Source organism: Haematobia irritans, chromosome 1 (genome assembly GCF_050003625.1).
Source record: "Haematobia irritans isolate KBUSLIRL chromosome 1, ASM5000362v1, whole genome shotgun sequence".
Lineage (NCBI taxonomy): Eukaryota > Metazoa > Arthropoda > Insecta > Diptera > Muscidae > Haematobia > Haematobia irritans.
In genome coordinates this window covers 263,277,404-263,296,515 of record NC_134397.1, presented here as the reverse complement: position 1 = coordinate 263,296,515, position 19,112 = coordinate 263,277,404, and the positions used below count along the sequence as shown (strand labels likewise).

General features: G+C 27.6%; 1 protein-coding gene across 3 annotated transcripts; it reads right to left on the bottom strand.

The window, feature by feature from the left end:
- Positions 1 to 3,207: 3,207 nt before the first annotated feature.
- Positions 3,208 to 8,033, bottom strand: Ets97D (DNA-binding protein Ets97D). Of its 3 annotated transcripts, none has more exons than XM_075291960.1 (8): positions 7,781 to 8,033; positions 6,759 to 6,999; positions 6,566 to 6,698; positions 6,433 to 6,502; positions 6,246 to 6,378; positions 5,888 to 6,186; positions 4,298 to 4,589; positions 3,208 to 4,225 (listed from the first exon to the last, which is right to left on the bottom strand). In XM_075291960.1, exons 2-8 carry the CDS (start codon positions 6,826 to 6,828, stop codon positions 3,762 to 3,764), a joined length of 1,461 nt encoding a protein of 486 aa, XP_075148075.1. In that variant the 5' UTR covers positions 6,829 to 6,999; positions 7,781 to 8,033; the 3' UTR covers positions 3,208 to 3,761. The 3 variants fall into 3 exon arrangements, with proteins under 3 accessions (XP_075148075.1, XP_075148068.1, XP_075148082.1); XM_075291953.1 differs by having other exon boundaries at positions 7,818 to 8,033; XM_075291967.1 differs by having other exon boundaries at positions 6,566 to 6,695; positions 7,818 to 8,033.
- Between the last annotated feature and the right edge of the window lie 11,079 nt (positions 8,034 to 19,112).

The window sequence follows — 19,112 nt, the reverse complement described above, 5'->3', positions numbered from 1 at the left end:
ATTTTCTATAGAAATACAATTTTGACAAAATTTTCTATAGAAATAAAATTTTGACAAATTTTTCTATAGAAATAAAATTTTGACAAAATTTTCTATAGAAATAAAATTTTGACAAAATTTTCTATAGAAATAAAATTTTGACAAAATTTTCTATACAAATAAGATATTGACAAAATTTTCTATAGAAATACAATTTTGCAAACTTTTCTATAGAAATACAATTTTGACAAAATTTTCTACAGAAATAAAATCTTGACAAAATTTTCTATAGAATAAAATTTTGACAAAATGTTTTATAGAAATAAAATTTTGACAAAATTTTTTTATAATTGTCATATTTCATTTTTTGTCATATTATTAATTAATCTATTTTATACCGTATATATGTAATTATACTTTTTATATACTCGCATATATTTTCACATTGTCATAACTTCAATTATACTTTAGTCACGGTTAGTAGTCCATTGTAATTTACATAAATTGGCCGCTATGTGGCTTCAAATTACATAATGAAAATAAAATAAAAAAAAAATAAATAAAATAAATAAATTTGCTACTGAAATAAAATTTTGACGAAATTTTTTATAGAAATAATTGTTGACAAAATTTTCTATAGAAATACAATTTTGACAAAATTTTGTACTGAATAAAATGTTGACAAAATTTTCTACTGAAATAAAATTTTGACAAAATTTCCTACTGAAATAAAATTTTGACAAAATTTTCTATAGAAATAAAATTTTGACAAAATTTTCTATAGAAAAGAAATGTTGGGAAAATTTTCTATAGAAATAAAATTTTGACAAAATTTTCTATAGAAATAAAATTTTGACAAAATTTTCTTTCGAAATAACATTTTGACAAAATTTTCTATAGAAATAACATTTTGACAAAATTTTCTATAGAAATAAAATTGTGACAAAATTTTCTAAAAAAATGAAATTTTGACAAAATTTTCTATAGAAATAAAATTTTGCTCAAATTTTATTTAGAAATACAATTTTGAGAAAATTTTCTATAGAAATAAACTTTTGGTAAAAATTTCTATAGCAATAAAATGTTGACAAAATTTTCTATAGAAATAAAATTTTGACAAAATTTTCTATAGAAATAAAATTTTGACGAAATTTTCTATAGAAATAAAATTTTGACAAAATTTTCTATAGAAATAAAATTTTGACAAAATTTGCTACTGAAATAAAATTGTGACAAAATTTTCTAAAAAATGAAATTTTGACAAAATTTTCTATAGAAATAAAATTTTGATCAAATTTTCTTTAGAAATAAAATTTTGAGAAAATTTTCTATAGAAATAAACTTTTGGTAAAAATTTCTATAGAAATAAAATGTTGACAAAACTTTCTATAGAAATAAAATTCTCACAAAATTTACTATTTCAGTAAAAGAAATAAAAATTGGACAAAATTTTCTATAGAAATAAAATTTTGACAACATGTTTATTCTTTTTGTTTTGTTATTGTTGGTTTTGTTCTTTAAGCATTGTTGTTGTTTTTTTTTTTTTGCAGCTTAAAACCAAACATTGACTAAAACAAGTGTAGCTTAATCAACAGAGGAAAAGAATGTTTGTCAAATTTATTTGGGCAAAGCCCTATAGACTGCAAGATGGTTGGATGGACGCACGTTTCGGAATTACCACATTCCTCATCAGCATCCTCTACTTGCAGCAAAACTATCAACCAATTATCAGAATAAATTCAGGCAGTTTATTAAACCCAACAAAAACCACACTTGAACCCTCCGAAAAAAGGTTTTACATTGATAGCCGATTTGAGTTCAGTTGACACAATTTTCTACAGAAATAAAATTTTAACAAAATTTACTGCTAAAATAAAATTTTGACAAAATTTTCTACTGACATAAAATTTTGACAAAATTTTCTATTGAAATAAACTTTTTGCAAAAATTTCTTTAAAAATGAAATTTTGACAAAATTTCTTATAGAAATACAATTTTGACAAAATTTTCTATGGAAATAAAATTTTGACAAAATTTTTTATAGAACTACAATTTTGACAAAATATTCTACTGAATAAAATGTTGACAAAATTTTCTATAGAAATAAGATTTTGACAAATTTTGCTACTGAAATAAAATTTTGACAAAATGTTCTACTGAAATAAAATTTTAAAAAAAATTGCTACTGAAATAAAATTTTGACAAAATTTTCTATAGAAATATAAAACCAAACATTGACTAAAACAAGTGTAGCTTAATCAACAGAGGAAAAGAATGTTTGTCAAATTTATTTGGGCAAAGCCCTATAGACTGCAAGATGGTTGGATGGACGCACGTTTCGGAATTACCACATTCCTCATCAGCATCCTCTACTTGCAGCAAAACTATCAACCAATTATCAGAATAAATTCAGGCAGTTTATTAAACCCAACAAAAACCACACTTGAACCCTCCGAAAAAAGGTTTTACATTGATAGCCGATTTGAGTTCAGTTGACACAATTTTCTACAGAAATAAAATTTTAACAAAATTTACTGCTAAAATAAAATTTTGACAAAATTTTCTACTGACATAAAATTTTGACAAAATTTTCTATTGAAATAAACTTTTTGCAAAAATTTCTTTAAAAATGAAATTTTGACAAAATTTCTTATAGAAATACAATTTTGACAAAATTTTCTATGGAAATAAAATTTTGACAAAATTTTTTATAGAACTACAATTTTGACAAAATATTCTACTGAATAAAATGTTGACAAAATTTTCTATAGAAATAAGATTTTGACAAATTTTGCTACTGAAATAAAATTTTGACAAAATGTTCTACTGAAATAAAATTTTAAAAAAAATTGCTACTGAAATAAAATTTTGACAAAATTTTCTATAGAAATATAATTTTGACAAAATTTTCTACGGAATAAAATGTTGACAAAATTTTCTGCTGAAATAAAATGTTGACAAAACTTCCTACTGAAGTAAAATTTTGACAAAATTTTCTACTGAAATAAAATTTTGACAAAATTGTCTATAGAAATAGAATTTTGAAAAAACTTTCTATAGAAATAAAAATTTGGCAAAATTTTCTATATAAATAAAATTTTTCCACAAAATTTTCTATAGAAATAAAATTTTGACATTTTCTAATGAAATAAACTTTTGTTAAGTCGAGTAAGAGGTAATAGTATCCTAAAAATTTTAAAAGTCTACAACCTCTTATAGTAAAACAAATTTATTTACAAATTACTTTGTATAAAAAATATACCTATTTTTATTGATTTCTTATAAATAATTATATATATAGAATTTATTCAATTACAAACAACAAAACCCGTATTTTTGCGGCAACAATAGTTGATTGTTAACAAACAGTATTAGGTTAAGATATTTGAGTTTTATTCTTTGTTTTGTAAATAGTTGTTTCGATGTCAAAATTAAAAATAAAAATAAATGGATAGTCTGTAATGACGTTTTTTTTCTCAGCACAATTTCATATTGGATATAGCCTATTTAAAAACTAAAATAAATCAAAAATATTTATATATAAACGATGAATGTAGTTTTTTTTTCTTTCGTAAACAAAATAGCCACATGTGTTTGTTAATGAGAATAAAGAATAACGAAATAAAATAAAATACTATGTAATTAAAAAATAGAAATAGAAACTCAATTATAGATATAAATAGAATAGGCGGATTTCAATCCGGTTTTATCTCCACATTATCCTCAATAATGTGTTCTTCGAGTAATGTAAACAATGGTTCTTCCTTAACTTTAACCCAGGGTCATTCTTCATCTGTTTTTGAATCCATTTTCTCCAGGTAAACAGATTCATCAACGAAGGATTTTTCATTTACCAAAGCTGACAATTCTGCAGCTGTATAGCCAATTAATAGCCGAAGGTCACAATCGAATTTATAGGCAAAACGTTTACCGGATACTTTTGAAATCATATCACCATCATAGTAATAACGTAAGGCCCGTGATAGTTTCTCATAATTCATGGCTGGTTTGTTTTTCTTTTCGCCCCAGAGGCGAGCAACCTTTTCAGGATCGGATAATTTAAATTCACCATCTTCACCGACCCATTGTATTATGTCGACATGTTCACGATCGGTAAGTATTTCGAGTAAAAATTGCCATAGCTGCACTTGACCATTATTGCCAGTTCCTATGCCATATGAAGTGTGTCCCAAATTGGATTGAACCAGACTATTTGCCGATATATTTAATTCACTTAAAGCTGCAGCTATAAACCAAAAAAGAAGAAATAATAAATTAGTATTTCATTACACACTTTTCTGTGTTTTCTTATACTTACTTTCCTTTTTCAAATTATGGAATGTCTTACGCATAATTTTAGGCTCTCTTGCTGAATTGGCTAATATATTTAGACCCAATGCATCCAGATCGTTTGATGTAGTTTCATCTGTGGCAAGTGCAGTCTCAGCAGCTTTGTGGACTACAGACACAAATTTACATTCTCTGAGCAATTGTATGTGCGTCCAGAAAACATTTCCTGGATCAGAGGGAATTTTCTTGCGAAACTCTTCATGTGTCAGAGCACATAACTGTCGACCTGATATACACCAATCGCTGATGTGAGCATTCAGCTGAAATTTAAGGAATTTTAATGTTAATATTTTGCAGTGAGAAATAAAATGTTTAAAAAATTGTCTATAGAAATAAAATTTTGAGAAAATTTTCTGTAGAAATAAAATTTTGATACAATTTTCTGTATAAATAAAATTTTGAGAAAATTTTCTATAGAAATAAAATATTGAAAAATTTTCTATAGAAATAAAATTTTGACAAAATTTTCTATATAAATAAAATTTTGACAAAATTTTCTAATAAATAAAATTTTGACAAAATTTTCTATAGAAATAGAATTTTGGGAAAATTTTCTATAGAAATAAAATTTTGAGAAAATTTTCTATAGAAATAAAATTTTGAGAAAATTAACTATAGAAATACAATTTTAGGAAAATTCTGTAGAAATAAAATTTTATCAATTTTTTCAAAAAAATAAAATTTTGAGAAAATTTTCTACAGAAATAAAATTTTGTGAAAAATGTTTACAGAAGTAATATTTTGAGATAATTTTCTATAGAAATAAAATTTTGAGAAAATTTTCGAGAAATAAAATTTTGACAAAATTTTCTAGAAATAAAATTTTGACAAAATCAGATTGTTATGCCGCTTGCCAGAGGTTATCAGGTATCAGGCTCACTTAGACTATTCAGTACATTGTGATACCACTTTGTTGAACTTCTCTCTTATCACTGAGTGCTGTCCGATTCCATGTTAAGCTCAATGAAAAGGCCGAGTCCGAACGGCATTCCACATTGCAGTGAAACCACTTCGAAAAGCTTTGAAACCCTCAGAAATGTCACCAGCATTACTGAGGTGGGATAATCCACCGCTGAAAAACTTGTTGGTGTTCGGTCGAAGCAGGAATCGAAACCACGACCTTGTGAATGCAAGACGGGCATGCTAACCATTGCACCACGGTGGCTCCCATGCATTGACTAAATTGGGAAAATTTTCTATAGAAATACAATTTTTACATTTTCTATAGGAATAAAATTTTGAGAAAATTAACTATAGAAACAAAATTTTAGGAAAATTTTCTATAGAAATAAAATTTTAGGAAAATGTTCTATATAAATAAAATTTTGAGAAAATTTTCTAGAAATAAAATTTTGACAAAACTTTCTATAGAAATACAATTTTGACAAAATTTTCTATAGAAATAAAATATTGACAAAATTTTCTATAGAAAAGAAATTTTTGGATTTTCGTATTACATATACATACATTCAAGTCCATTGAGAGTATGTTATCCGTTTTTGTAGAAGTTGTAACTTTCCCCATGTATTAAATTGCATAGAGAACAAATTACACTTACCAAACCAAATTCTCGCACCGCCCACTGGAACCAATATTTCACTTGAAGCGTCGTCCAGTGATTTGGATCTTCGGGTATTTTAAGACGAATCTGTTCTTTTCGAAATTTATTGTCCAAGACCCAATTGAGGCAAGGTTTCTCTTTAAGCGTAGGAATTGTCGTTGATGTAACCTCTGTGAGTTTGGCCTTCTTAGGTTTTGATTCTTCTTCAGTATCATCATGTGATTCGCTAGTACGTATGGGTATCTCATCATCGGTAGAAGCATCAGTTTTATAGGCTTCTTCAGCAGCTAGGGCAGCTAAGAATAGAAATATATCCATATTTTATTTTTCTTTTAAAAAATGATTTGTAACTTACCCAGTGCATCCTCTGTAGGCTTTAATACATCTAGGATATTAATACGTTTTATTATGTATTTGATTTCAACATTTATTTGAACCAAGCCTTCTCCTTTGACACATTGGTCGACAAGATTTTTATGGGGTTCCAACTGAAATCGAAATATATTTAAACGGGGTATATATAGTGTGCTATTATAGCCTACCTCCTGGGCATCTTGTAACCAAAATTCGTAGCCTTGTAGACTAAGACCAACTTTTTTCTCTAATAATTTTCTGTAAAAATTTTAAATTTTTTAATAATGTTTAATTTTTCTTTTTGTTTTTCAAATAGCTTACTGTAATGTTCTTAGCGGTTCTCTTATATCCATGTGCATAATAATTTCATTATCTGAACCCACATTGGAACTACTGTCATCTTGATTTATATACAAATCATCTTGTTGGAATAGTTCATTTGCCATTATGCCTTCTGGAAAAAAATAAATCAATAAATGTGTATATTCTCTCGGCAAATTTCTTAAATTATTACCTAAATCTCCACCACTTCCTAAGCGCTGTATGAGCTCTTCTGAAAGTTGTGTTAGATCGTTTGATTCCATTCTGTGTGGATTAACGTTTATTATTTTTTCCGTCAAATTGGATAATAATTAATTTAGTTAATTTTTTTAGCTTTGTACTTTTTGTATGTTTGTTGTATTAGTTTTTTATTACTGTTCCAAATTATTGATTGCGGATATTTCACCGCTAGATCTCATCTCTTCTTTTACTGCCTAGAAATAAAATTGGGAAATATTTTATAAAAAAAGTAATTTGCAAATAAACTTATACAATAAAAAATGTAAACTTATTCTATATCTAATGTCCAATTAGGCCACTATAGTCCCTAAACAATTTGGCTATGAATTCTTCGCAAATTCATCCCCACATTCTGCACCATTAAGTCATTAATTCCAGTTGTCGTTGTTGTAACAGTTTATTAAGATGTCATCCATTTTTATTTATCTTATGCGCTTTAGTACTTCAGCTTGTATCCAAATCAAGAAACTCTGCGACTAAGATGGGATGTATCCAGAGTGATCTGGTGGTGAGTGGAGTAGGTTTAGCTGGCAAGCGAAAAGGCGACCACATGACACGTGTGGTCCTTGTTTGCAGATGGGACACACGTCATCTACGCTGCTATCAATCGCTTATAGATAGGAATGTAGGCGGCTGCACTTGCCTGATAGTTGGGCCAAACCACGGAGGAATGTACGTAAAGAGCCGATTGGACTGTTTAAGCCACTATGTCGCCAACAGAACTGAAAATCCAGGAAGTAATCCGATTTTTTCACATTACTGGTCTCATGGGAGACCTAAATTTCCAGCAGAGATAGATGCACAGAATAGGATCGTAGAAACGGAAGGAATAATGTTGAATTTAAAACTTGCGAACACTTTGAATGACGTATGAAAGACTTCGAGTAGATTAGCCTCCAATTTGATAACACTCCTGGCAAACATGCATTTTGCCAGGATACATAGCCGGCCACCTTAATTTGTGAAATTGCTTACCTATCATAACCAATGTCCAATGCATACAAATCCTTACCCGTGATGCTTTGGAAATTCACTTCCGGAACAGTATTCACTTGTTGCCAGTATAACTAGTATCCAAGGCAGAACATTGCCGAAATGTTGCTACAATATGGAAATGATGACGATTCTCAACTGTTTTTTTAGTTATTTAAAAAAATTGTATTTATTTGTATAAATTTGTTGACAAATTTTAATATGAATCGTGTAGCACTTAATGTTAAGTGTTGTTCAGTGTAAATATACAGAAAAAATCAGTGTTGCTCAGCGGCCGCGTACACTAACTGGCGACACTGTTACATTCAGTTTAATCACACCAAAGCATAGGTGTATTCAACTTGAATTCAAACACAATTGAAGCAAACCTGTTGATTCCTTTGCCTTGTGTAACATTTCTTCTAGTCATTAGCTTAAAATTCTATTTGAGAAATTTGTAAGAAAATCGCCAAAAACCAAACATATGCCCCAATAATAGAAAAAATTTATCAAATTTTGATTTATTTATATATTTCAAATTTATGTAAAGTAATGAAGAAGATGGGGTTTAACATCTGTTATCATACATAACAAACATATCCAAAACTATACTAGTAGGGCCTACATTTTATCAAAGTAACTTTTATATAAATACAACTGATTTTTTTTATTTTAGACTCGCATACGACCATTTTTCATCTTCCGAGTAATTTTTAACCGGGGGAAAGACTACCTGATGGTAAAAATGTAGTATGGGGTTATGTTAGCTGTTTTAGCTGAGTAATTTACCTGAGGGACGTGTCTGCAATCATGAGCACGATTGAAATCGAGAGCGTTATTAAACTCTTAACATCCTAGGTGTTACTAAAATTGCAAATGAATTTAACTTTTAAGCGTTTTATGTTGGAGAGGGGGATTATTTTCGTGAGTGTAATTCGTTACTCACGCACACTCACGAAGATATTGTTTTCGTGACTTACGCCCACTCACGACATTTTAGTTGGTTAATAACGCTCACCCACACTCACGCCGTTGACAAGAGTGTCACTAACGACTCACGCGTGAGTCACGACAATTTGGTGCCACGTGCACACCTCTAATACAAATGCGAGAATAAAAACACCAATTATTTTCGAGAGTGTAATTCGTTACTCACGCACACTCACGAAGATATTGTTTTCGTGACTCACGCCCACGCACGACATTTTGGTTTGTTAATCACGCTCACCCACACTCACGCCGTTGACAAGAGTGTGACTAACGACTCATGCGCGAGTCACGAAAATTTTCGTGAGTCACGACAATTTGGTGTCACGTGCACACCTCTAATACAAATGCGAGAATAAAAACACCAATAGTATATAACAATGTTCGTATGCAGTGTCTTGCAATCTTAAAGCAATCGACATCGTAACAACGCTCGGTAAACAAAAAACGAGGCTGGCACTTAAGTGTGATTGCACTCAACAACAACAATTACTAGCAGTTGGCATTAGCTCAAGATAATTGAGAGAGTACCAAACAAGAGAATAGCAAACTGCTGAGATATGGGTAACCAATTTGTGTGCTTGCTTTACTACGGTGTTTTCGAGAGACCAACACTCATACTAACAAACACCATAGACCAAGGAAGGTATAGACAACGAAAGTGAATTCACAGCGCTGTAGTTTGTCTGCACACCGTAGATGGCTCTTTTTCGTCTGCAATTGAGTGATTTTTAAATTTGGCTTTAATTTGGTTTCTTTCGTTTGTTCTTTTGATGAAACACCAAATATTGGAAAAACATGTAAAATTCTATACATCCACATCTTTTTCGTAATGCAAATTGACTGATTTGTACGGTAATTCTCGTTTTCCAAAAAGAAATTGAGTCACTTGACTGCGCAATTGAGTGGAATGACTGCGCACTGCAAATAAACAACACCATGGTGAATTATCAAGGTATGTCTCTATTTTAATTGGTCTATGCAAACACCGACAGTCATCGGTTGCATTGGATATTGGTGGTTGACATTTTTTTACCAATTGGTGTTTTAAGATTGCTAATATTGGTGTTTACTAAATACACTGGTCGGTTGCGGTAGATCGCGGCCGTTCTCTGATAGACATCTCAAGTGAATTCACAGCGCTGTAGTTTGTCTGCACACCGTAGAGGGCTCTTTTTCGTCTGCAATTGAGTGATTTTTTAATTTGGCTTTAATTTGTTTTCTTTCGTTTGTTCTCTTGTTGAAACACCAAATATTGTAAAAGCTTATAATATTCTATCCATCCACACCTTTTTTGTAATGCAAATTGACAGATTTGTACGGTTATTCTCGTTTTCCATAAAGAAATGGAGTCACTTGACTGCGCAATTGAGTGGAATGACTGCACTGCAAATCATAGACCAAGGAAGGTATAGACATCTCAATCTCTATATTTTCTTGGTCTATGTGCAAATAAACAAAACCATAGTGAATTATCAAAGTATTCCAATAAACACAGGATGAGCGTTTTTCAAATGCAACAACTTTTCAGTTTGAGGGTAAATATAATTTTCAACATAAATTCAACTTGACTTGAAATAGCTCATCTTCAATACATCTTCAAAGTGTTTGCGAATTACTTCCAATTTGCCAAAATGTTGACGAAATCTTTGAAAAAGTGTTGAAGATAATATGAGAAAACTTTGACAAAACACTACCCTAAAATGCAACGAAAAAACCATGTGGTTTTCAATACTTATTTGTGCAACGAAGTTCGTGGTCAATTGCAAAAAATAAAAAAAAAATGGAAAATTTTAGACAAATAACCAAATAGTTTATAAAAATAGGTAAGTGAAAATAAAAAAATGAAATAAAACTTTAAGGAAGTCACTAAATGTATATCTCTTTGCAGAAAACTAAAATTATGGATTCTACGTTCTTGAAAACATTAAAAAGCTGACCGATGAAAAAATGGTGGACAATTAACTGGAACTGCTTCAAATAGTTTATAATAATTGGTACGTCAATATGAAAAATTATATCAACACTTTAGAGAAGTCACTAAATTTAAATCTCTTTGCAGAAAACTAAAATCTTTGGATTCTACATTCTTGCAAACATTAAGAAGTTGACCAATGAAAAATGAGTGGCTTATCGACAAGAAAAAGTTTCCAGAAGCATTACAAGTGCAACCAATTAAAATTGTTAAAAACAACAAATTGTTGAAATCAACAACTTCTGGATGAAAATGTGCATCACATCGTCAGTTTAATTCATATGCTATTATCAGTTTAAAATGGATATTTTGTGACTTCCTTCTGCTGGAAATCAATTCTAACACGTGGTCCAGTACGTTCCTAATTTCAAATTGGCCGCATGTTAATACATTTTAATGCTGTTTTATGACACCAAAAGGAAGGAAATCGAATTATCAATGCAAAAGTGTTTACTAATAATGTTTAAGATATTTAAAGTTTTGTTGTTTGTTTTTTTTTTTTCTTATTTGTTGATATGTTTAATAAGATTATTATTTATCAATTGGTATTGTAGTGTAGTGTATTATATATTTTATTTTGATGAACATGAATAAATTATACAAAATTCATAGAATTTTGGCTTTGACTTTCAATTTGAAGTGGTGATATCATTCATACACATTTAGGTTGAAAAGTATTTGCAACGATGTTAATTTTGAATTTGACTCTCATCGAAAATAGTTTGACAAATAATTGAGTAGCGATGCATTTCAATTTGAGGATAACACTTGAGATATTATTGCTAATGTGTTGAATTTTACTGTTGAGGGTAATGTCTGTTTTTTGTTGAGAACGCGATTTTCTCAACACTTTCTCAACTTGAATATTACCCTAATCCTTTGAAAAAATGTTTGAAAAATTGTTGAAATTTAGCATTTTTCAAATGTTTGTGTTTATTGGGATGTCTCTATATATAATTGGCCTATCCCAATAAACACAAGCGTTTGAAAAATGCTAAAATGCAATAATTTTTCAAACATTTTTTCAAAGGATTAGGGTAATATTCAGGTTGAGAAATTGTTGAGAAAATCGCGTTCTCAACAATAAACAGACATTACCCTCAACAGTAAAATTCAACACAATAGCAATAATCTCTCAATTGTAATACTCAAATTGAAGTGCATCGCTACTCAATAATTTCTCAAACAGTTTTCAATGTGAGACAAATTAAAAATTAACATTGCTGCGAATATTTTCTAACCACAATTTGCATGAAAGTCAATCCCAGTTCTAACTGAAAGTCAACACTAAATTTCTAGGGATTTTGTAAATTTTATTAATTTTTTTTCGTTAAAAATATAATATCAAAAATAACATAAATAATATATAAAAATATTAATATAATACCCATCAAAACATAATTATCTTTTTAAACGTATTAATAACTAAAACTATCAATACAACTTTAAATGTCTTAAACATTTTTACATGTATAATTCGATTTCCTCCATAATGTTGGTGTCACACTATTAATTAATTATTTATTAATTAATATGCTGCCAATTTTAAATAATTACTATCGAGGAACTTGCTGGCTTGCGTGTTAGAATAGATTCCATCAAGAGGAATTCACAAAATATCAAACTGAGGACGGAATGTAAATTGATGTAATGCATATTTTCATCCAGAAGTTCTTGATATATTAATTGTTGCACATTGGTTTAATTGGTTGCACTTTGCAAGTCTTCTGGAATCTTTTCTTTGTTGTTTCCTTCATCATTTTTTCACCGGTCAACATCTTCCAAGAATATAATACCCAATGATTTTAGTTTTCTGCAAATTTAACGAGTTTTGTGATTTCCATTATGTTTTCATTTCACTTTTTATGTTGACTTACCAATTATAGTAAGCGTTTTGGAGTAATTTCAGTCTTATGTCAAAAATATTTAAATTTTTTGTATTTCTTCCAACTTACCAAGTACTTCGTGGCACAAAATGTATTGAAAACCACAAAATTCGATTTCCTCAATAACGTTGGTGTCACACAATTGTTGTAAAACTCATTAAAATTCGGGCAATTTGCCAGGAACTTGATGACCAGAGAGTTAAAATAAATGTCCATCAATTTCAATTCACAAAATAACAAATTAAACCGCTGATGCGATGTAAATTAAACTATCGATGTCATGCGAATTATCATCCAGTAGTTGATGATATGGGAAAGCATAAATACCAAGTTTAATTCGTTGCACTTTGATTTATGGAAACTTTTTCTTTTCCATAAGCCACCATCATTTTGTCATTGGTCAACCTCTTAATGTTTCCAAGAATGCAGCATCCAAATATTTTAGTTTTCTGCAATGAGATTTAAATTTAGTGACTTCTCTAAAGTGTTGATTTAATTTTTCATATTGACTTACCAATTATTATAAACTATTTGAAGCAGTTCTAGTTAATTGTCCAATTAAATTAACTTTTTTCAACGGTCAGCTTTTTAATGTTTTCAAGAACGTAGAATCGATAATTTTAGTTTTCGGCAAAGAGATATATATTTAGTGTCTTCCTTAAAGTTTCATTTCATTTTTTTTATTTTCACTTACCTATTATTAGAAACTATTTGGAGTAAAATCAGTTTTTTGTCTAAAATTTTCCAAGTTTTTTATTTCTTCCAATTGACCACGAACTTCGTTGCACAAACAAGTATTGAAAACCACATGGTTTTTTCGTTGCATTTTAGGGTAGTGTTTTGTCAAAGTTTTCTCATATTATCATCAACACCTTTTCAAAGATTTCGTCAACATTTTGCCAAATTGGATGTAATTCTCAGACAATTTGAAGATGTATTGAAGATGAGCTGTTTCAAGTCGAGTTGAATTTATGTTGAACATTTTATTTACCCTCAAACTGAAAAGTTGTTTGAAAAACGCTCATCCGGTGTTTATTGGGATGCTAATACTACGCCCACCCATTTTTAATTCAAACGGTAAAAGTATGGCAACTCTTCAATTGAGACGAAGATTGAAAAATTAATTTGGGGTGTAAACGATTGGAATTCGCCAGAGCCACCTGTTATGCATATTCTGCATGTCAATGACGACTTCTTGGGAAAATGTTTGCCTTTGTTATAGGCTTAGGATTAAGTGTGGTTTGGGACTTGACTGGGAACATTTTGATATAATTTCAAATTTCAACCCTGTTTATAGTACCACTAGTCGTTACTTGATGGCGCTGAGATGTAATGCGAATGCGAACGAATCGAGTTATAGAAACCCAATTTTAGTGGTAAAGGTGCACACAAAAAAAATTTTTGTGATTCAATCACGAAATTAATTGATCCAATTAATTTTTTAATTGAAATGTCTTCAATCACAGAAATGATAGTATCAATTAGAAAATTAATTAACAGTCAATTAAAAAATTAATTGATCAAATTAAAAAATTAATTGATACTATTAATTTGTGTGATTGATTTTTATTTCAATTAAAAAATTTGTTGATTTAATTAAATTTTTAATTGAATATTTTTAAAACTCAATTAATATTTTAATTGGAAACATTTTCCTGAAATTTTTTTCTGTGTGGGTATTAAGTTCGAGTTTAGCCGCTAATTTTCACTAAAATGAAAACTAAATCAGTAAAAAAGTCATAAAATTATACATATTTTTTGCAGATTTCAATATAACTTGATGCGGAATACCCCAAAGCAAATTTTCACAAAGTTTGTATTCATTAAAATGGATTATTAAAGAAAAGTAATCGTGAAAAAATGACGATTTTAGCGGCTAAACTCGAACTTAATACCCACCTTAAAGGTGAGTACTAAGTTCGAGTTTTGCCGCTAAAGTGAAAACTAAATCAGTAAAAAAGGCATACAATTATGCATATTTGTTGCAAATTTTATTATAACTTGATGGGGAATAGCCCAAAGCAAGTTTTCACAAAGTTTGTATTCCTTAAAATGGATTATTAAAGAAAATTAATCGTGCAAAAAAATACGATTTTAGCGGCTAAAAGTGGGTATTAAGTTCGAGGTTAGCCGCTGAAATCGTCATTTTTTCACGATTACTTTTTTTTAATAATCCATTTTAAGGAATACAAACTATGTTAAAATTTGCTTTGGGCTATTCCCCATCAAGTTATTATAAAATTTGTAATAAATATGTATAATTTTATGCCTTTTTTACTGATTCAGTTTTCACTTTAGTGATAAAATTACGATTTTAGCGGCTAAACTCGAACTTAATACTCACATTAAACTCGAACTTAACCCTCTAATGCCCCAATTTTTTTGCCAGCTGATTAAATATTCAAATATTCACGACACAAAAGCAAGAAAACGAAACAAGAAAAATTTATGCGGTAAAATTCAGTATATGTTGCAAAGCCTCTTGAACAGATTTTTCTAAGGTTTCTTTTTATTTTACCCATTTTTGTTGTCTTAAGGTGTGTTTTATTAAAAGCTTCCTGATTTTACGAAGCCCGCCTAAAGGCGGGATTGGGCATTAGAGGGTTAATACCCACCTTAACGTTACGTTTTCGTTCGCATTCATTTTCGTCTCAATTGATCAGCGTTGCTACAACGAAATTTTATTTTGCACCATAATTTTTCCAAAATTGGACAAAAATTCGTACCAACCGACAATTTTTTTTTTTCAAATTTAAGAAACACACATTTAAAATTTTGTAGTTAGTTAGTTAGTTGTACAAATCCGTAGTACGTGAAACAATCTTATAAAAATTATGCACATCGATTAATAGTTACATAATAATATGGAAATAAAAAACAAAACCAAAAAAAAAAATATTTCTGTACAAAATTATTGCAAATATTATTATTTTCGTAGAAAATGTTTGCATAATTTTATTTTCATATAATTTTTTTTCAAAATTTTATTTTTATAGAAAATTTTGTTGACATTTTATTTCAAAGAAAATTTTATCAAAACTCTATTTCTATAGAAAATTTTGTCAAAATTTTATTTCTATAGAAAATTTTCTCAAAATTTCATTTCTATAGAAAATTTTCTCAAAATTTCATTTCAATAGAAAATTTTCTCAAAATCTCATTTCTATAGAAAATTTTCTCAAAATTTCATTTCTATGGAAAATTTTCCCAAAATTTTGGTTCTATAAAAAATTTGGTTCTATAGAAAATTTTGTAAACATTTTATTTCTATAAAAAAAGTTTTCAAAATTTAATTTCTATAGATAATTTTCTCAAAATTTAATTTCTATGGAACATTTTCTCAAAATTTTGGTTTTATAGAAAATTTTGTCAAAATTTGATTTCTATAGAAAACGTTCTCAAAATTTTATTTCGATAGAAAATTTTCGCAAAATTTCATTTCTATGGAAAATTTTCGTTCTATAGAAAATTTTGTAAAAATTTTATTTCTATAAAAAAAAATTCTCAAAATTTAATTTCTATAAACAATTTTCTCAAAATTTCATTTCTATGGAACATTTTCCCAAATTTTGGTTTTATAGAAAATTTTGTCAAAATTTGATTTCTATAGAAAATTTTGTCAAAAGTTAATTTCTATAGACAAATTTCTCAAAATTTCATTTCTATGAAAAGTTTTGTCAATATTTTGGTTCTATAGAAAATTTTCTATTTTTTTTAGTTGAAAGAAAATTTTGCTAAATTTTATTTCTATACGAAATTTTGTCAAAATTGTATTTCTATAGACATTTTTATCAAAATTTTATTTCAATAAAAAAATTCTCAAAATTTAAATTCAATAGATTCAAAATTTCATTTCTATGGAAAATTTTCTCAAATTTTTGGTTTTGTAGAAAATTTTGTCAAAATTTGATTTCTATAGAAAATGTTCTCAAAATTTTATTTCTATAGAAAATTTTCTCAAAATTTCATTTCTATGGCAAATTTTCTCAAAATTAATTTAATTTAATAGAAAATTTTGTAAAAATTTTATTTCTATAAAAAAATTTCTCAAAATTTAGTTTCTATAGAAAATTTTGTCAAAATCTTATTTCTATAGAAAATTTCGTTAAGATTTTATTTCAAAGAAAATTTTGTAAAATTTTATTTCTATAGGAAATTTTGTTAAAATTTTATTTCTATAGATATTTTTATCAAAATATTATTTCTATAAAAAAAAAATCTCAAAATTTAATTTCTATAGAAAATTTTCTCAAAATTTCATTTCTATGGAAAAATTTCTCAAAATTTTGGTTTTATAGAAAATTTGGTGAACATTTTATTTCTATAGAAAATTTTTCCAAATTTCATTTCTTTGGAAAGTTTTCTCAAAATTTAATTTATATGGAAAATTTTCTTAAAATTTTATTTATATAGAAAATTTCGTCAAAACTTCTGTAGAAAATTTTGAAAAAATACCAATTGAATGAAAATTGACCAAAATCAATCAAATTCCAGTAGTCCGACCATCGCACTACACACAAAGAATTTTTTTCTGATTCAATCACGAAATTAATTGATCCAATTAATTTTTTAATTGAAATGTCTTCAATCACACACAGAAAAAAATATCACCAACATATTTCCAATTAAAAAGTTAATTGAAGTTGAAATTTTTTTCAATTAATAAATTAATTGGTACAATTAACTTTTTAATCAAAATAGAAACGTTAAGTTAATTAAGTCAATGATTCAAAATTTTAAAATTTTTAATTAAAAAGTTAATTGATACAATAAACTTTTAATCAAATTCGGAAGACTAAGTCAGTAAAAAAAGTGATTAACATTTTTTTAAATTTTTAATTAATTTTTTTTTTCAAACAATCAATTGTTAATCCAAATAAAAATTCTAAACCAATTCAAAAGGTAATTGAAAATAGTTACCTTTTTTTAATTAATAAATTAATTGAGTTTTGCAATCAACCTCAATTAAATTTTTAATTGAATCAATTAAAAAATTAATTGAAATTTGGTAATGACATCAATTAATTTTTTAATCAAGATTTTTTTCTATGCCCAATTAAAACTGTGATTGATACTATCATTTTCGTGATTGAAGACATTTCAATTAAAAAATTAATTGGATCAATTAATTTCGTGATTGAATCAGAAATTTTTTTTTTGTGTGCAGAAATGATAGTATCAATTAAAAAATTAATTGACAGTCAACTAAAAAATTAATTGATCCAATTAAATATTTAATTGATACTATTAATTTGTGTGATTGATTTTTATTTCAATTAAAAAATTTGTTGAATCAATTAAATTTTTAATTGAATATTTTTTAAAACTCAATTAAGATTTTAATTGGAAAAATTTTCGTGAAATTTTTTTCTGTGTATGGGGCCAACGACCGGATTTTGAGGCAAAAACTACAAAAATGCACTTATCGGTTGTGCATACACAGAAAAAAATGTCACCAAAATAATTCCAATTAAAAAGTTAATTGAAGTTGAAAATTTTTTCAATTAATAAATTAATTGGTACAATTAACTTTTTAATCATGATAGAAACATTAAGTTAATTAAGTCAATGATAGAAAATTTTAAAATTTTTAATTAAAAAATTAATTGATACAATTAACTTTTTAATCAAATTCGGAAGACTAATTCAGTTAAAAAAACGTGATGAGACTTTTTTTAAATTTTTAATTAAAAATGTTTTTCAAACAATCAATTGTTAATCTAAATAAGAACTCTAAATCAATTCAGAAAGTAATTGAAAATAGTTACCTTTTTTAATTAATAAATTAATTGAGTTTTGCAATCAACATCAATTAAATTTTTAATTGAATCAATTAAAAATTTAGTTGAAATTTGCTAATGAAATCAATTAATTTTTTAATCAAGAATTTTTTCTATGCCCAATTAAAACTGTGATTGATACTATCATTTTCGTGATTGAAGACATTTCAATTAAAAAATTAATTGGATCAATTAATTTCGTGATTGAATCTGAAAAAAATTCTTTGTGTGTAGTGCGATGGTCGGACTACTGGAATTTGATTGATTTTGGTCAATTTTCATTCAATTGGTATTTTTTCAAAATTTTCTACAGAAGTTTTGACGAAATTTTCTATATAAATAAAATTTTAAGAAAATTTTCCATATAAATTAAATTTTGAGAAAACTTTCCAAAGAAATGAAAAATTTTGTGTGTAACGTCAGAAGAGCTCATGGAAATTTTCAGATCGATCCGCCTATTGACACGTCCACTGAAACCTTTAATATTTATACCCTGCACTAGACTGTGGTTTTGTATTCAATGTCTAGGTCGCAATTTTTGACCAATTGACTTTAAATTTTGCACACGTATGTGTATTGGACAAGCTTACTTTGCATTCCTTGAAAATTTGGAATACGACACCAAAGGAATTCCGACTTTTTTCATTGTAAGCCGCACTCTGCCGGAATTAAACTTACAACCACATGAAAGTATACACAATAACCTT